This window comes from Marmota marmota, unplaced genomic scaffold (genome assembly GCF_001458135.2).
Source record: "Marmota marmota marmota unplaced genomic scaffold, marMar, whole genome shotgun sequence".
NCBI classification, from domain to species: Eukaryota; Metazoa; Chordata; class Mammalia; order Rodentia; family Sciuridae; genus Marmota; species Marmota marmota.
In genome coordinates, this window is record NW_026000057.1 from 35,853,795 (window position 1) to 35,870,533 (window position 16,739).

Below are 16,739 nucleotides of genomic sequence, written 5' to 3' on the forward strand. Positions count from 1 at the left end.
GGGAGGGGGGGATGGTGGAGGATGGAAAGGCAGCGGAGCACAACAGACACTAGTATGGCAATATGTAAATCAATGGATGTGTAACTGATGTGATTCTGCAATCTGTGTATGGGGTGAAGGTGGGAGTTCATAACCCACTTGAATCAAAGTGTGGAATATGATATGTCAAGAAATTTGTAATGTTTTGAACAACCAACAATAAAAAATTTAAAAAAAAAAGAAAATACATCATCTTACATGACTTTTTAAAATAAAGTAGTCAGGATATGTTAAGCAGCCTTCACTGGTTTGCTGATTCCACAACATGTACATGTATTAAAAGATTGCATTTATTCCATAAGTATATATATATTTTTTCAATTAAAAAAGAAATAAAATTTTAAAAATGGGAAAAAAAAACAACATTGATGTTTGCCATTAGACTTTAGCAGGATAAAGTTGGAGAAATGCAGAGTTCCAGTGATGCCTGAAAGTACTCATTGCAAGAGAGTGCAATCATAAAGACATGCTCTGGGACTTGGTTACCTTGATCCTGTGCCAAGGCTGTTGCATGCCACAGATAGCATTTCTGCCTGCAGATATGGCTGTCGAAAATTAGATTCCACTCACTTCATCTTCAGCAATAGCTGCTGGTTCACTTTAGCACAGAGAATATTTTGGACCCTTCTTTACTTGCTGCCTTGTGGTTGTAGCATATATTCTGAATGAAAAAATGATTCCAAGTTTTCAATTCAGAAAAAAAAATGACTAATATCTATTCACTATGAAAACAGAAAGGGACGTAAGCACTAGTTTAGTTCAGGTACTATTCATTCATTGAATATTTTCTTTACTTTTTAAATAAAACTTCTTAAAACATCCTGTTTTTTATAGGTCTCAGAAAAGAATTTGGCTGTCTTCATTTCATGAATTTTTAGAATTATGACTATAATTTAACAGTCTCCTCCAAATTTTCTCATACTTCAATTGTATATTTCTTTACATAGAAAGGCAATTTTTAATGGGAGGGGCTGTGAAATAGAGGTTTTCTTTATAGTGTGTTGGTGTGTGTGTATGTGTGCATTGCCTCCTTGAGAAAAGATTTGAAGATATTCTAAAAACCAAGGAAGAAAAACATTATAAGAGTACATCTCGGGCTGCGGATGTGGCTCAAGCAGTAATGCTCTCGCCTGGCATGTGCGGGGTGCTGGGTTCGATCCTCAGCACCACATAAAAATAAAATAAAGATGTTGTATCCACCGAAAACTGAAAAATAAATATTAAAAAAAAAAGAGTACATCTCCAGGGCTGGAGTTGTGGCTCAGTGGCAGAGCGCTTGCCTTGCCCATGTGAGGCACCGGGTTCCATCCACAGCACCACATAAAAATAAATAAACAAAATAAAGATATCGTGTCCATGTATAACTAAGAATAATTAGAAAGAAAGAGAAAACATCTCCATTCTAGATTTCTCCTCAAACTTTTGACTTGTACATTCTAAGGAACCTTTCATATGCTTGAATTAGCTAGATTTCACTTGTGGATTCTGATAGTCTTACCCAAATGATTAGGATCAGGATCTTTCTGTTATTCTAATACAGCATAATATAGCCATTAAAAGGAAACATTCTGTAGAAAATCCCCAGTGTACTTCTAAATTGTAAATATCATGTTAACAAATGGCAAAAGGCACAGGATTGGAACTGAGGTGTTTTTAGCAACTTGAAAGGATAGACCACATTGACTCAGAAGAGACCTACTTTGGATTCAGGCTTCTTTTACTTTTGGATTATGTGACTTGGAACAGTTACTATGCTGTCCATCTCTGCTTTCTCATCTGTAAAATGGAGGCCATACCCAGGCCTGCCTTCTCTTAGAATGGTTTCAAGGATCACAGATAATACAAGTAAAAATTCTGTGAATGACAAATTACTATGAAATGGAAACAATTATTTACTTATTGTAAATAACCATGATGGGAAGAATTTAAATAATATATAACTAAAGAAATCCTCTTTCATGGGTGCTATGAAATACTAAGCACATATTTTTAAAAATAAATCTAGGGTTTTTTGGTTAATGTGATTAGAAGAAAATCAGCATATTTGCAGGGCTGATCCTTTAGGCATGATTTGAGCAGCACTGAAGTTCTCTCCAAAGCATGAAATTCTTGTATTTTCATTAGTGGGACAGACAGTGCTTCTCGAAATGTGTTAAAGTATTTTCTCTGACATATTATGCAGTTGTATGCCCCCAAAAAACTTCTGAGGTCAAATACATTTGAGAAATCCTAGGTTTAGCCAAGTTAAATTAGCTTAAGACTTCTTAAAACTTTAATTGCCATTTCTTAATGCTAAGGTTATTGTTAAATCTCTAGGAGAGGGTTAATATAAGCAGTATTTCCCAAATAAATTTAACCATGTGATTATTCAACTGTTTGAATTAGAGTTCATTACACCCAACTTCAGTTCAATCTGGGCTGAACTAATTCGTATAGAGATAATTCTTCACAAAACCCAATAGCCCTTGCTAATTAGCTCTCATTGTGTGGCTTTTGAGACTAATGGGTTGATCTGGGATTCTGGAGTAGTCAGGCAGAAATTGATGGTACCTAGGAAGGACAGAAAGATGCTAGGTAGACTAAAACCAGAAAAGCAGATTTAAGTGGTAGGATGCCTGTATAAATACCAGAAATGTGCTATAGGGGATTGCTAGAAAGTTGGAGACTAGGCACTACAGACAAAAATCTGGTGTCAGAAGTGGTAGGAAGGAGCTATTTTAAGTAGAACCTGAAGTAAAGGAAGGTAGGGGGGAAATGCATACTGGCCTAGCATTACAAAAAATGAAAAATTATGTGACTTAATGATGTCTTTTGGAAAATATTTAGTAACTTGAGAAAATTCCCATGTTATAAAAATAAATGTTAAATGAAAAAAAGATTACAAAAGTGTATATACCACTTGACCCCCGTTAGATATAAAATTCAAGTCTACATTTGCCTATATATATATATATATTTGTCTATAAAGTCTGTTAAAAAAAAAAGACCAAAATAGTAACCATGGACGTTTTGGGTGATTTTCATTGTATTCTTGTCATCATCATGCAATAATTTTTGAAGTTTTCATTCTCATCCTCATAGATAACAGTGGTTTGTTATAACAATGATTCCTTAGGCAAAGGATCAGTGGTAATATAATCTCCCTCTCCCCAGCAGAAGAGTGAGATATGTGTTTTGAAAAGGTATTCCTGGGGAATTCTTATTCTTATTCATGTTAATTTTATTTTGGACATACTGCCTTTAAAATTTTTATTAAAGTTTTCATTAACTTATAATTTTAAGCTTTCAAAAATTTTTTTTACAATTGAGTCTGTCAGAAGTGTTCTATTTTAGCTAGGAGACTCAGCTTACATGAGGAATATTGTATCAAGAAGCAAGCAGATTTTTTTCCCCTTAAAAAAGTGTTTACAGAAGTCCATTTGAACCAGAATAAGTAGTCTCCTTACTTAAGATGTAGATTCCTAATCCCTACAGCAGATTTACTCAGGCTTTCTAGGGATAGAACTTCTCAGGCTTAAACAAATATACCAGTCTCATGGGAATCTTGTTAAAATGAAGACTGACTCAGTAGGCCTGGGGTAGGACCCATGACTGCATTTCCATCAAGCTTACAGGTAAATGCTGCTGATCTGCGGAACAAACTTTGGGTAATGGGTTCTCTAAACCATAATGGCGGCTCAAACCCACAGAACCATGTTTTAGATAGAGACAGAATTAGCCAGATGTAGGATGTTGTGCCTTTGGATATGAGGTATGCCCCTAAATCTCCTGTTGATACAGGAATATTCAGAGGTAAAATTATTTCATTATGAGAGCTGTAAACTAATCAGTCCATCCTACTTTGAATGAACTGACTGGGTGGTAGCTGTTGGCAGGTGGGCCATGGCTGGAGGAGGTGGGTCACTAGGGACGTGCCCTAGAAAAGATTATCTTCCCTGAGGCTCACATCCCACCTCCCTGCAACCATGAGAGGAACAACTTCCCTCCATTGCCATTTCCCTGTGATGTTCAGCCTCATCTTGGACCCAGAGCAATGAAGTCAGCAGTCTGTGAACTGACACCTCTGAAACCAAAATAAGCTTTTTCTCCTCTAAGTTGTTCTTGTCTAGTGTTTTGGTCAAAGCAACAAAGAAGCTAACTTAAACAGCAAGTATGTATCTGTATGGTGCACAATAAAGAGGAAAGTTAAGGAAAAATGCATTCTGATCTAGCAATATAACAAATTAAAAAATGTGACTTAAATATGTGTTTCATAAAGTGTTTTTATATGTAATATAGATGCACGATTACAGACTGTTGTGTAATTAATATGTTGTCAGGTGCTCTTGTGAGTGTCCATACCAGAGAACTAGCCTCATTGCTGCTGTGTTGTAATAAAACATGAGAATGTGTTGAAATTCCAAGTACCAAGCAGTCAGAAGAAAATTGTTTCTTGTTTTACTGATTGCTGCATGCTGTCCTGAGGGTTTTTTCCCTTGTTTCCCTTCTACAGATTTTACAGCCTGTGGCTAGTTTGATCCCATCATTCTTAGTCATGGAAATATTACGGTCTCTTTTTTCTGATTCTCTGTGGTGATGAGTAAAAAGATTGTTTCTACCGAAGGGTGAAAAGGTCTTCAAACCAGTTTGTTCTCTAGTAAACAGTAAGGCCTACTGAGACCCTGAGATGCTTGACGTCTCCTTCAAGATTAAATTTCTGCTAGTGTTTTGAAGGAGTGGGTTGTTGGTGCTTATAGGTCAGGATCTGGTGTTGTGAATTCTGAAAGTTTTCAAGATTTTTGATTTATATTTTAATTGACTCCTATGGTGGCTAGTAAAGAAAAAAAATTGTTCTCTCCAGAAAGTATAAATTGAGTTCTTGGTGAATGTGACCAGAGTCAGAAATCAGATTTTTTTTTTAAAGTGGCTTGCACATTTGTCTATAGAGTTATAATTAAAAGTACCATAGCAACTCTGTGATTTGGATCATGTTACTACATTTTCCCATGCCTTTGTTTTCTCATCTGTAAGGGATAATAGCAGTATATACCTCGGTGAGTGGTTGTGTGCGTTAGATGGGAAGGTGCATATAAAACTCTTGCAGTAGTGCCTGGCACATAAGAACTGCATACATATTAACTATTACCAGAACTATTGATATTGAATTCATTTGTATAGTAATGATAGCATTTCCTAATCAATTCATAAAAAGACAACCTTATGTTGTATTATAGTTCTGAGTTCATATTTTTTTCATACTTTTTTATTATGGTTCATTACCATTTTAATGTTATTTTTGGCTAACAGTATCATTGTGAAACAAATTTATTCGCAAGTACTAGCTATTATGTGAATAGAGAAAATGAAATAGAAATTTGCTGACTTGTATTTCCCTTGCTTATTGCCAAATAATTTTAATAGTTGTTTCATTTAGGTATTTGTAGCACCAAGTTACACAGTTATTAAAAGAAAAACAGCACCTTACCTCAACTTCATTACTGTGAAAACAATGTTAGTTGCCTTTCTCAGAGATGAATCTGCACATGGGAAACTTACATGATGGGTCTGGTGAATATCAAAAATCAAAGCTTCCTTTCTTCCCTATAATAGATTCTTCTGGCAAGCATGTCAACAACTGACCCTTAGAATAGATGGGCTTCAGCTCTCTCCACTGCCCATCTCCCAAGTTTTTGTGCTGTACTCAAAGTAACCCTTAGGAGAGTTTACTTTAACACCTTGTTGAGGTTTGTAGGACTCAGTCCTGGTGAGCCTAACCCTCGTGGTTTCCTTTGGCTTAGAAGAGGGAAGGAGGACAAACCCTGTCCAATTTTCTCTCGATCTTGAAAAGTGTTACCATCCTTAGGGCATGCTTCAGAAAAGAGCCATCACTTAAGTATTTGTTCTGGGATTTCTCAGACAGTGCCTCAGAGTTGTTCTGAAACTTTATAATAAAGTCACTATAATACATAAAGGAGCAAGAGGTGTGTCACAAAGATTGGGCTCCTGACTAAGTAGCTGTGTCTGTGTTCCACCTTATACCAGAGGTTTAATTTTTTTCCAGTTCTGCTCATTACGCTCAGCCTGGGTGTCTTTTGAACTCTAGATTCTTCCTGTGAGATGAAAGTGTTGGCAAGCTAAAATCTTATTTATGTGAGGCAGCAACCTTTTTTTTATTGCTAGTAATCAATAGATAGCTAAATTTTTTTCTCTAATGTGGTTAAGGAAATTGCAGGAACTTATTTCCTACTGCATATGTTCTGCATCTGAAGTGAGAGCAGGGGAGGGAGAGAGGGAGAGAGGGAAAGGAGGGACTGCTTCATAAAATCCCTGTCATTTATCCCCCCTCCAGTCTCTAGATTTTTCCACCAGAAAGAGCCTTCAGAATATAAGGATAGTTACATAAGTACCTTTGCCTTCAATGAACTAAACCCTGAAGCATACAAAGAATTCAAGGCAGTGTTATCTTTTAATCTTTTTGTCCAACAACAAATGCCAGAACTGGCCTGGGTAATGTCCTGCAAACCACCTTAGAATAGAAACTGAATTTGCAAACTTACCTTCAATAAGTAATGCTTACAGTTTGCTATATTGACTCTTTGTAAGCAGTTTAGCAGTAAATGGTATATACGACAATATTTACATTTACTTCTGTGTACTTACTCTCAGTGTTTTCTGGGTAAAAATATACAGTTGACTATTTGAGAAACCTCATTTAGGGACATGTGTTATATATTAATATTATCACATCCCCAGAAAAAATGTAATTCATAAGAATTGCTTGTACACTGCACAATTCACAATAGCAAAACTGTGGAACCAACCTAGATGCCCTTCAGTAAATGAACGGATTAAAAAAAATGTGACATATATATATACAATGGAATATTACTCAGCAATAAAAGAGAATAAAATCATGGCATTTGCAGATAAATGGATGGAGTTGGAGAAGATAATGCTAAGTGAAATTAGTCAATCCCCAAAAAAACAAATGCTGAATGTTCTCTCGGCTGTAAGGAGGCTGATTCATAGTGGGGTAGGGAGGGGGAGCATGGGAGGAATAGATGAACTCTAGATAGGGCAGAGGGGTGGGAGGGGAAGGGAGTGGGCAGGGGGTTAGCAATGATGGTGGAATGTGATGGACGTCATTATCCAAAGTACATGTATGAAGACACGAATGGATGTGAATATACTTTGTATACAACCAGAAAGGAGGGGGAAAAAAGATATTTACAGGAAAAAGAAAAAAGAAATTGCTTGTACAGAGTTTCTGACAGGAAGTAATGTTTCTTTTTGTGGCTACTTCCTTCTACTGGCCCCAGGGCTTTGCAACCATTATGAAAAAGTCCTGTGCCCCTGAGCCCAGTCCAACCAAGCCTGTGTCCTGCTGTCTGCTTGCTTCAGGACCTGTGTGTTCCCTTCCCTTTAGTTATGCAGAAGTTTGTAAGAAGCAACCTTTGAGAATATTTTTTGGTGAATAAAACATTGACCAAATGGCAGGAAAATGTTTAGGAAATTGTTAAAAGCATGTGAACATTCTTTAGCTTATGTTATTTTAGTGTTGAATGCCCTGTGACACCCATTCTCACCTTCTCCCTGTTTACTTTCCGAATGAGGATTTTAACATGCAAACCTGACCTTGCCAGTCCTCTGTTACAACTCTTCAGAGGCTTCCAGTTTCTGCCAGAATAAAGTCCAAAATATTAACAAGGCTGTAAAAGGTCCTGCAGAGTTGCCTGCCTCTCAGATTTCATGTGGTGCCCTCTTCCCACAGCCTGCTTTCCAGGCCTGTAAGCTCTGCATCTACTCTGATGCTCTGACTTTCCATTCTCCAGGACCTACGCTCACAGTAACTCATCCTTCATGTCTTAGTGTAAACGTCACTTCTTAGAGAAGATTTTTATGAGATCTGTCCTCCCTGAACTAGCTAAGCCAGCCCTCCACTCCCCACACTTGTGAAGTGTCTTCTGCTTCTCTTTAAAGAATTACCTGGGGAAATTGTCGAAGGTCCGTCTTCACCTCTAGAACGTAGATCCCATGAAGGCAAGAGTCTGTTTGTTGCTTCACAACTAGCTTTTAGCCTGGCACCTCCTACCCAATTCATTTTCTTATCTGATTGCATAACTGAGTAGATGAGCCAAGCGCCCTGCTGCACACCTATAATCCCAGTAGCTCAGGAGGATGAGACAGGAGGATTGTGAGTTCAAAGTCAGCCTCAGCAATAGCAAGGCACTAAGCAACTCAGTGAGACCCTGTCTCTACATAAAATATAAAATAGGGCTGGGGATGTGACTCAGTGGTCGCGTACCCCTGAGTTCAATCCTGGGTACCAAAAAAAAAAACAGAGTAGATGAAATGGAGGGAGGGAAGATGGATAGAGAACTTGTGTTGCTAGCATTTCTCTTATCCTTTTTTAAATATCTAGTCATACCATTATAAGCATTGATAGTCCAACTATAGAGAGAATATCAGATGCATTTTTATCAAATATGTGTATTGTTCTTATAAATTAAATATTAGTCAAAATAAGAAGCAGGGAAGAATAAATTAGAGAAATTGTAAATCAATGTCCACCTCATTAGACTTCTGTTTTCAGGCAAGTCTACTCATTTATTTTAATTTACATTTTTTGCATTAATAAAATAGTTATTTGAATCAAAGAAAAATGTTCGAAACTCACAGTTGTTAGCCTCACATACAACAACAGGTATCAAAACTATTCAAAGTTCTCTTTGAGCAATCAAAATATGAATAACAGTCATGTAGTTGCTGTGTAGGTATGCTCCAGCAGAACCCTCTTCTCTTTAAATCTTTTGGGAAAGTTGTTTATGTATTTTAATTTTTTTCTTTTTACAAATAATCTAAAACTATAGAATTTTATGAGACAAAATAAATCAACAAATGAACAAACATCCCTTTCATTTGCAATGCTTAGACTAGCACTGTTAGCATGTTGACACAGTGGTGTGCCTAGTATCTCTTTTGTGTTTCTTGTACAGTGTTAACAAGCTAATACCACCTGAATCATCTTTCCACCGCTTATTTTACTTAATAGTTTCACAAATACTCCCTATATTCCAGGGAGAGGGTAGTGAACCCTCTCTTGACTTTTCCGAGGGATGCTCATGGTAATTGATACTAGTAAGTGTGAGGAAGGAGAATTAGTTAAATGATTTGGCAGGGATACAGAGTGGAGCATACAAAATTGTAAGAACTAATAGCTGCTGAGTGTATCAGGTCTCTAAATTCCTTGGAGTGTGTCCCAATGAATGGCAGCGAACGTGTGCAGTGTATGATTGTCCGATGCTGAAGTAAGTAGCTCTTGGAACCCGAGTGCCTAAAGTGTTAAGGAACCATCTGATGCTTTGCAAGTTGTTTGATGACCAATTCCTTGGGTGGCTCTTTTCCTACTATGTGATATCATCCCTTCTTTTTTCAACCTCATTCTATGATGCTTTCTCCATTTGTGGGCATCTTCCTACCACCCTGAACTCCTCTTTCTAAATGTTTTGAGCACTTTCTTTGTACCTACTACCTGGAACCCTCCCTCTTCCCTGACCCTAACACTGTGCTTTTTGCATGGACCACTCAAATTCTTCCTCTCTCAGATTAAATGGTGCTTCCCCAGAGAGGAACTCCTGGATCTCCCTTGATAAAACAGGCCCTCTATCAGGACATCTTTGTGTCCCTCCGCATCTATGTAGAGACTACATTGGACAGTTCTTCATGTGGGGGGAGGAATTCTCAAAAAAATCCTAAAATGAGCCCCAAATGAGGAAATAAAAGATTTAGTGGGTGTCATTGCCCTCGGTCATTTGGGGCATCAGAGAGGGAGACATGTCCCTGGAGCTTGTCTGTCTTCTGTCCTATCCTCTCTTTTTCCATCCCTGTCCAGCTAGGTGTATGTGAGTACATGTTGTAAGAAGGGAAAGGACTTCAGAATTGTGACTTTTGAAACAAAAAGGAAAAAAATCCAGAAGTAGTAGGCTAAAAACAATTAGTGCAAACATTATAGGATTTTCCATTTAAAATTCTTGCTAAGAATAATAGGAACATCCTTGAAAAAAGGATCCTTTTGACTGACATCTGTTTCATGGTGTTCTATGTCTTTTACTCCCTGCCTTATAAAAATAGAGCTAATTAATTGAAGTTCTGGCAAAGAGAAGGGAGTAATCCCTGGCCTGTGGCCAAGAATTCTCCTCCACCACCAACATTCCCACACATTCCGTGGCTCCCCGACCCAGTTATTCTCCATGACATCTTCTGGCATTTTTCCTTCCTAGCCTGTATGAAATTTAGAATTACAGTGTCCATTTATCTCCATGTTTAATGTATTTTCTTCCCATTAAAATTCAAGCTGCATGCCACCCACGTTCTTGTTGGTCTTGTTCATTCTGCTCACCCTGTCACCCTAGTGCCTACACAGTGCTTGGAATTTGGTTAGGAATCAAATACACATTGAATGAATGAATAAACAAATAATTTAAGTGAATCAATTTTTAAGTGGATTCTTAAGCTCTGTCCGGCTGTGTCATTTGAAGAAGAGTGTTGACAAAGTACATGGGTTTCTGATGGTATCTTTGCATTCACTCAGTAAACACTTATTGAGTGCCTGTCACCAGGTCAAGCCCTGGAAATGCCAAATGAATAAGATGGATTGATGCCCTCGGGGACCTCAGAGACTAGCAGAGGGAAAGGCACATATATGTGTAAATACCTGCGGTTCTTTATGAAAGTGTGAAATTGAAGTGTGTAAATATGGACTATTGGGGAACAAGGGAGAAGAATTTAATTTGCCTGGGGCATGAAAGTTTTTATAGAGGCAGTGATATTTACGCTGGGCCTTGAAGGAGGGGAAGTATGGCAGTTAATTAGCAAGAACAAGAGCGTGGGGTCAGAGACGTGAAAATGAATGGCATGTTTGGACAGTATTGTGTATTTGGGTGGGGTAGATTGTAAATGCTGCACTAGGAAGTTTGGACTGAATCTTAAAGGAGCCAGGGAACCTGCTTAAGTGAGGAAGGACACAATAATAGGTACAGGTAACAATGTTCAGATTTCACTGGAAGGGAGTAGAAGCCAATCACTGCAAATATAGGGTTCATCAGTTACAACAATGTTAATTTAAAGTTCATAATAATGTATCTTTCATAGAGATGAATTTTAGAATTTAATAGAGATTGATATTTTGCCAGAAATTCAAAGTTCTTTTAAAATGTATTTTTCTTGATGAAGTTTTAAAATTTATATTTATGTTGGATTTTTAAAATTTTGAAAATTATTTTTACATGATAAATTATTTCTACAATAGAAATCACTGCAGAATAAACTTCATGAATCTTCATGTGAAATGTCATTGAGTATTTTGGATGCTTCCAGATGAATGAAATGTCCAGGGCTTTTCCCTACCCTTGTTAAAGGCAATGCTTTATTATCAATACCTTATTTAAAAAGTAAGCTGAAAACCTGTCTCTTGCAGTTCCACGGCAGCCTTCAAATGACTTGTTTGAAATATTTGAAATAGAAAGAGGAATCAGTGCAGATGATGAAGCAAAGGATGATCCAGGTAGGCACCAGGATGACATGTTCTTCTTTCCCTCCATTTCAACTTAAATTATAGATTGTTCAGTCCTGTTGGGGAAAAATACACATCTTTTTTGTATATGTGTGTATGTGTGTGTTTTACAAATCTGTCAAACCATTTGAGCAAAAATACTTATGAATCATCAGTCTCTTTTTAAAAATATATTAAGGTGGTATTTGAATTGCAAGAAGGAAATCATATTTTATAAGTGACGATGTAACAAGGTCATGATTTGGCAACATTCGTGTGTTCTATTTTTGCAGCTGAACACATGTACACAATTGTGCTGAGAAAGGATTCTTGTAATTTCCTTTCAGTCTCATGGAAAGAAATTCTGGTGGGATGTTAAATGTTGATAGGGGAGAATGCTTGTTATACAGATACCCTGGTCTTTAGATTAATTTGTTTATTGAGTTTGTGATCTACTCATCCTTCTGGTCATTTCCTTGTAGGTGTTCTAATACACAGTTGTAGTTTTGACCATGGACTTTGTGGATGGATCAGGGAAAAAGACAATGACTTACACTGGGAACCAATCAGGGACCCAGCAGGTAAAACCATTTCATCTACCTCTTCCTGCTATACTTTTCATTTTGATCCTATACTAATCAAGTATACTGTAACACATCTCTGTCTTTACTTAATATATGGGGTTAAAAAAAAGATCATGCCAGTATTCATGTGCTTTAAGTGAGCCTGATTTGTTAGCTATTAATTAGAATTATATTATGGAAGACAAGAAGTTAATTAAAAGGCCAGCTAATTTCTCTCAAAAAGTTTGGTAAGTAAAACATGTAGAGTCATTCTAGCAAATAATTTTCAAGTTATCTGTAGTGGCAGTTTAGAGAAGAAAAGAGAGAGAGAGAGAGAGGGAGAGGGAGGAAGGAAGAAAGGAAGGAAATAAGGGAAGGAGGGAAAGAAAGAAATATAGTGGTATATCAGCCGTGGTAATGATCCCTGTTTGTATTTTCAATTATGACCCTTTAAAAATATATTTTTTTAAAAGATCTGAGTGGTAGTAGAAGGTGGCAACGGAAACTTCTGCAAAGTTGGTTATCTCTCTGAAAACAAATTCACTCAGATGCTAGGGAAAATAGTTACCAGTTACCACCGCTCATTCCATAAGACTGGGTTAGTAGAAAGGTAGATTTAGATATAGTCTCTTGGAAAGTTTATATTCTTTAAAATTGTACAATTCCTATTTATCTAAAGTTTTAGTACTTATGTTTTGTCTTCAAATTTCAGGAAATAAAGCTACATTTTGTTTTTGTCTTTTGTCTTCCCTTAGTAATAAAATGTTTTTGTTGTTGTTGTTGTTGTTTTGAATGAGACCAACTTGACGGAAGGGTGAGGAGTTTTATTTTTCTCTTTTTGTTCTCCTGATTCTACATTCAAAGAATAAATGATACAAGACTTATTTATTTATTTATTTATTTTAGAAGCCTAGATCTTAAATACTGTACCAGGTATATAGAAAAGCACAAAACACACAAAAGTTAACTTGAGAGAGCTTAGGATGTGTTAAAGCAGTTCTCTTACAACTTCAGTTAAAATGCAGATTTTCATGCATGTCTAATAGGCTCCCTAGGGATACATCCTCTGCTGCTGGTCCCCAGTGTACATTTTGAGAACAAAGTATTAAAAAAAATTTATCCAAAACCATATTTATTAGATCCCTGAAAATCAAATTGTAACAGAAATATATTAAAATAAAAATCGGCAATAAACTTTCAAAAATATGAATATTTAGTAAATTCAAATAGGTGTTTAGATTTCTTTTATCAAACATATATCATGTAACATCTCACACAGTACACACACTCATTCTTTTTCTCAAATTACTCCTACTTATTTGAGGTTAAGCAGAGCATTATTATTGACCCAGTATCTATGAATAAGACAGAATCCAACATATATTGAATACCTACTATAGTCCCAACCCATTTGCCATCTCATTAATTTTATTTAATCCTCTTCTCTACCCTATAAAGCAGGTAATATTGACTTTATTTCACAGAGGAAATATAGACATCTATAGAGGTGACATAGTTTCCTAAGGTCACAGAGCTACAGAATGGTGGGAATTTAGTGCCAAAGTCAGATTTTCTGATTTTTATCTCCAAGACTCTTTCTGCTACCCATGGAGCCTTCTAGGTAGTTCAGTGCTCAGAACATCTGCAGCATTATTCTAGGTATTTCATTCTCCCAGGCTGGCCTCAGTTGTACTGCATGTGATGTGATTATGTGCATTCTCTGATTAGCAGTTCAGAGACAATAGATAGACTGACTGCTGATCTGGAGTAATTTGCTTATAAAGGAAGCATCTTTGGCAATGGTGTATGACAGTCACGAACAGTGTCATAATGAATAACGCTGTTGAGAAGGTGCATTGGAGAGAGTAATTCATACTACACTCAAAAGAAATCCTTCTACTTCTAGGTAGACAAGTCTGTAGATAGTCTATATAAATTAGACCAACTTGATTTTTAAAATTTAAACACTGTATTTAGTACATTTCAACATCTTTCATTATTCGTCACATTTGTAAATGTTTAAAATTTGTGACCCAATTTCCCCTTGCCCTCTGGTAGAAAAATGAGAGGATGGCTAGAAGTTAGAAATTAGACACAAAACATTTTTGGTCATCCGGTTAATGTGGGTACAGAATACATGGAAAGAAATTGACAGCTGTTTGGGTGACTGGGTAAGTCCTGATGATTGACTCCGGCCCTTGGAGGATGCAGACGATTTTGACCAAGTTTTTACAACAACTTAGATGAATCCTATATTGAACTTAGATACTGAAGATAAACTGACCTATTTTTGACTCGAAGCTGGAGAAGGAAACATGCATGTGCTGACATAACCAGCATCTAAAATATTAGATGAATGTGTCACAGTAAAGAGTGTGTTAGCTAGTGTGGGGTGAATACAAGGTGTGGTTCATGGTCTAGAAACCAGTCTCCCAGCTATGGGATGGAGAAGATGACTGAGCACTCAGTGTCTAATCACCTAAGAGTTTTTGTGGATAGTGAAACCAGTATGAGTGAATCCTGTGACATGACTTTCAAAAAGATGGGCTGTTTCCATAGAAATATGGTACCTTTCCAGAATGGAAAATCTGCTGTGGTTAAGTGGTTAACCCATTTCTGAGCATTCTTTGTTGAAATGTAAGTCACTCAGAAGAGAATACTTATGACTACAACTAGATGACAAGTTGGATCAATGGGTGAAAGCTACAGAGAGATGGATTTGGTTCACTTTCAGAACTTTCTAACAGACTGTGAATAAAACAGAGTAGGCTGACATGGAAAGGCTGAGTTCTGTTGGTGGGGAAATTTGACGGTCATCATATGGCAAAGTGTTCTTAAAGGATTTGTAGCATCAGACTAGGGTTGATTAGAAAACCTCTTAAACCAGTGTGAAAGCCTTTGGTTCGGAATGGAATGTCCCAGGAAATCACAAGGAAATTGGTAAGCAGGCTTCTAGCTTGGAAAAAAAGGCTAGGAAGACCAAAAGATGACGAGTTGGAGGAAAGACGTGGGAGGCATATGTTAGGATGGATTTGCAGAATCTGTTTGTAGACTGTTTGGGGAGATTCTAACTATATATTGATGGGACAATACCAATAAAGCTTACCTTTTCTGCCTATCTTTCTTCTAGGAAGTTTAGGTGGAAGCGGGGAGGTCCAGGTGGAGAGAATGTGTGTGTACATGTGCATGCACATGTATGTCACATGCAAAGGCCCAAGAAGAATATGAGCAATTTAATAAATAATTTCTATGCATTGTTCTAATTACCAAACTAATTGTTTACTTGTTTCTACCTAGATTATACCATTTGTAAAAGAATATACATTTGGATTTCCCATTACGATTGATTTTAATGGTGTGTAATTCTTATCCAAGATCTAGATTTGTAAATATTTTTTTATGTTGCTATTTCTAAAAAACCCTCAATTGAACATGCATACAACCTTGAGATTCAGCTATAAAATAAGTGAGTTTTCTAACTGCACTTCTTGGTACTAGTAGGTTTTGTTTATCACATTCTTGGACTTAATTGTGAGATGTAAAATTAATACATCCCCCTAAGGAACAGGAACTTGTCTGCAGACAGACATGGCACCGTGCTATAGGCATGTAGCTGTACCTCTGAGGATGCCCTTCTTCTGTACATAAGGCTAGACTTGGTCCCTTTTCCTGGAATCCTGGTGTTTCATGATCAAGGATTAAAGGCAACTGACAGCACTCTGTCCACTACAAGAGCTGCAAGGCAATTTTTTAAGTATATAAGTATGCCAATGTATACATACAAGTGTATCTGTAGCAGAATTACAATCATTATTTAAAATATATATAATGAAAAATAATAATAAAAATGAAATCTTTCTGCTATACCTGGCCCCTGTTTGCCTTCCCCAGATGTAGCTGGTTTCTTGGTTCTTTTTAGAGAGCAATTCACATACAATGACACCCTCATCTGTACCTTGTTTTATTACCCAATGATACTATACCACCTTAGGAGTGAACTAGAAGAACACAGACTTGAAGCCAGAGCACCTGGGCTGAATCCCAGCACCACCACTTCCTCCTAACTTTGACCTTGAACAAGTTCCTTAAAAGTAGTAGTTAAAAATGTCTACTACACATCACACAAAGCATTTCAAGCAGTGCCTACCCAGAGTTACCATGATGATGATGTTAGCCATTGTTGCTGAAGGCTGTCCAGTATCAGTCCCTACAGAGCACCTCATTCTTATTAATACCAGCTCTTACTCATCAGAGGCGGCACAAAAACCAGCCCTCTACTGAGGAACATCTGATTTGCTTCCAGCCTTTTAGTATTTCCACATCTAGTGAATAACCCTGTACAGATATATTTTCTTATATATTGAATATATCTATAGAAGAAATTACTTAATATGAAATTGCTGAGTCAAAAGAGAATTTGCATTTTGAATTTTGGTAAATCCTACCAAATCACCTTTCATAAAGGTTGTAGCATTTTTTATTTTTATCATCCTCAAAACAGATATTATGAAACTATTCTTTATCTTAGCCATGCTTATGGATGAAAAGGCATTTCATTTTAACTTTAATTTGCATATCTTTCTTTTGTGGAAAGCTGACTATATATA

At 36.8% G+C, this 16,739-nt stretch overlaps 1 protein-coding gene across 4 annotated transcripts in view; it reads left to right on the plus strand.

Moving 5' to 3' along the window:
- Positions 1-16,739, plus strand: part of Npnt (nephronectin) — a 75,504-nt gene that overhangs the window by 51,200 nt on the left and 7,565 nt on the right. For all 4 annotated transcript variants that reach the window (XM_048813686.1, XM_015484617.2, XM_048813687.1 and 1 more), the window contains 2 exons: positions 11,495-11,581; positions 12,052-12,150. In XM_048813686.1, the coding sequence (XP_048669643.1) occupies positions 11,495-11,581; positions 12,052-12,150 (186 nt within the window). The remainder of the gene's footprint in view (positions 1-11,494; positions 11,582-12,051; positions 12,151-16,739) is intronic.